Raw genomic sequence first — 1905 nt, forward strand, 5'->3', positions numbered from 1 at the left:
TTGTGTGTGTGTGTGTGTGTGTGTGTGTGTGTGTGTGTGTGTGTGTGTGTGTTTGAACGCAAAAGTATTTATTTATGAGGCTCTGCAGGATTCAGGAGTGTGTCATCTCAGTTTCATGTACAATAGTAAAAATAAAAAATTCAGCTTACAGGGAAAGATATTTCCAGTTCTTTTGGGCGGGGCATTTTAAAGTAAACTCACCCTAGTACCGTATTAGATAAAGACAGTAAAGTATGCAAATGTGATAAATACTACCGTGATTAATTGCTCATTTTATTAGCTGTTTTAATAAAGTACAGCTTTATAGTGAAAATAATGTACTGGAAATAGCTTTTTTATGATAAGCTTACAAAATGTCAGATGTCAGGGGAAACATCCTCAACAATGATGATGCAATGCACACGCTCTGTGTGAGCAAAGCTGAACACGGGCTAGACAGGCTGACCATGGGAGGCTGGGGAAGCTCCAGGGACCACGGGGCTCACCCTCAGGACCTTCTCCGGGCTTCGATTAGTAACGCAGAAAGCCCACTTTCCAGCCCTTGTGAAGCTCCACAGAGGAATTCCTTTAGCAATGAGGACCTTCCCTCCAGTACCACCTTGCCTTTTGGATGCCGCTTCATTCTCGAGTAGGGACTTATGGTGTTGTCCGTCACGAAATCATACAGTACTTTTATCCACGAGTTGTAGTGGGGGAGGTTGTCGTAGTACTCGGCAGCAATCTTCCTCACCAGTGGAAGGCTTTTTCCGGGAATGTTGGGGAAGTCAGGGTGCTCGTTATGGTAACCCACATTGAAGATGAGCAGATTCAGAGGCCCGTAATACGAGTAAGTTTCATGTCCCTTGAGGAACATGTAATGTTCGGCTGTAAAATGTCCAGAAATCGGGTGCAAGCCTAGCTCAAGTAAGGATGTTGCCAACATGTAGACCAAAGATTTAATTCCCAAAACATAGTAAATTATAATGTCAAAACTGACCTGGATCACAGTATTAATAATTTCCAGGTAAGAAATTGGTTTAGGGTTGATGAACAGAGGTCGGAAAGCATAAAAGAGAGGCTGAAGGACAACCCATATAAACTTTCTGAAAGTGGTACAGAAAAACCAGCCTTCAAAATCGGTGGGAATATCCACATTGATGCCATCACCCCCAAGGTAGCGATGATGGTCCATGTGATACCTCTTAAAGGAAATTGAATAGGGAATGCCAATGGGAAGATTAGCAAATATTCCAAACCAGCGATTCCACTTAGCTCTGTAGTGGCCAAAGGCGCTATTGTGGGAGACCTCATGAATAGCCAGAGTCACGGAGTGGTTAATGCAGCTGCCAAAGGCATACGCCCAAAATATGACCCACTTCCAGTCTAGGTCCTTCACTAAGTAGAACACAACCAGTTGAGTGAGAACCATCATGGTTATAATCCAAATTAAGTTGGGATCAGGTTTCATCAAGGACTTTATCTCTGGATACTTTGCCAGGATTTCCTGGCGATGGCTGGCGTGCAGCTGGTCCGTGTATACCCACTCGAAGTCTTCTCGCGTGACACAGTTCCCCATGGCGGCAGCTGGCGGACCCGCTCTGGCTCTCGCTTCTGGCCCGGGTCCTCCCAAGCCCAGCTAGTATTTTTAAAATTGTCATTCTGAACTCTATTTCTGACATCTTACTAATGTCTGCTTTGATTAGGTCCATGGCAGCCGGCTGCCACTTTTTTGTTTGTTTGTTTGTTTTTTGAAGTGATTTTTTTCTGTCTTCTCATTTTGTCCAGAGGAGAACAGATGAATGAGAGAACAAAATGCTAACAGGTTAACAATGACCCCAGAAAAATGTACACTAAACAAATCAGAAGAGACCTGAAACTGGGGGAAATCAAAGGGAAAGAAAGAAAAAAGAAAAAAAAAAGAAAAAG

At 43.5% G+C, this 1905-nt stretch overlaps 1 protein-coding gene across 1 annotated transcript; it reads right to left on the reverse strand.

Annotated features, from left to right (window-relative positions):
• Positions 1–487: 487 nt before the first annotated feature.
• On the reverse strand, positions 488–1555 carry LOC113930429 (sphingolipid delta(4)-desaturase DES1-like). Its single transcript, XM_035725442.1, has one exon. It carries the CDS (start codon positions 1553–1555, stop codon positions 488–490), a length of 1068 nt encoding a protein of 355 aa, XP_035581335.1.
• Positions 1556–1905: the final 350 nt, after the last annotated feature.

The sequence above is a fragment of the Zalophus californianus genome, chromosome X, assembly GCF_009762305.2.
Source record: "Zalophus californianus isolate mZalCal1 chromosome X, mZalCal1.pri.v2, whole genome shotgun sequence".
NCBI lineage: Eukaryota > Metazoa > Chordata > Mammalia > Carnivora > Otariidae > Zalophus > Zalophus californianus.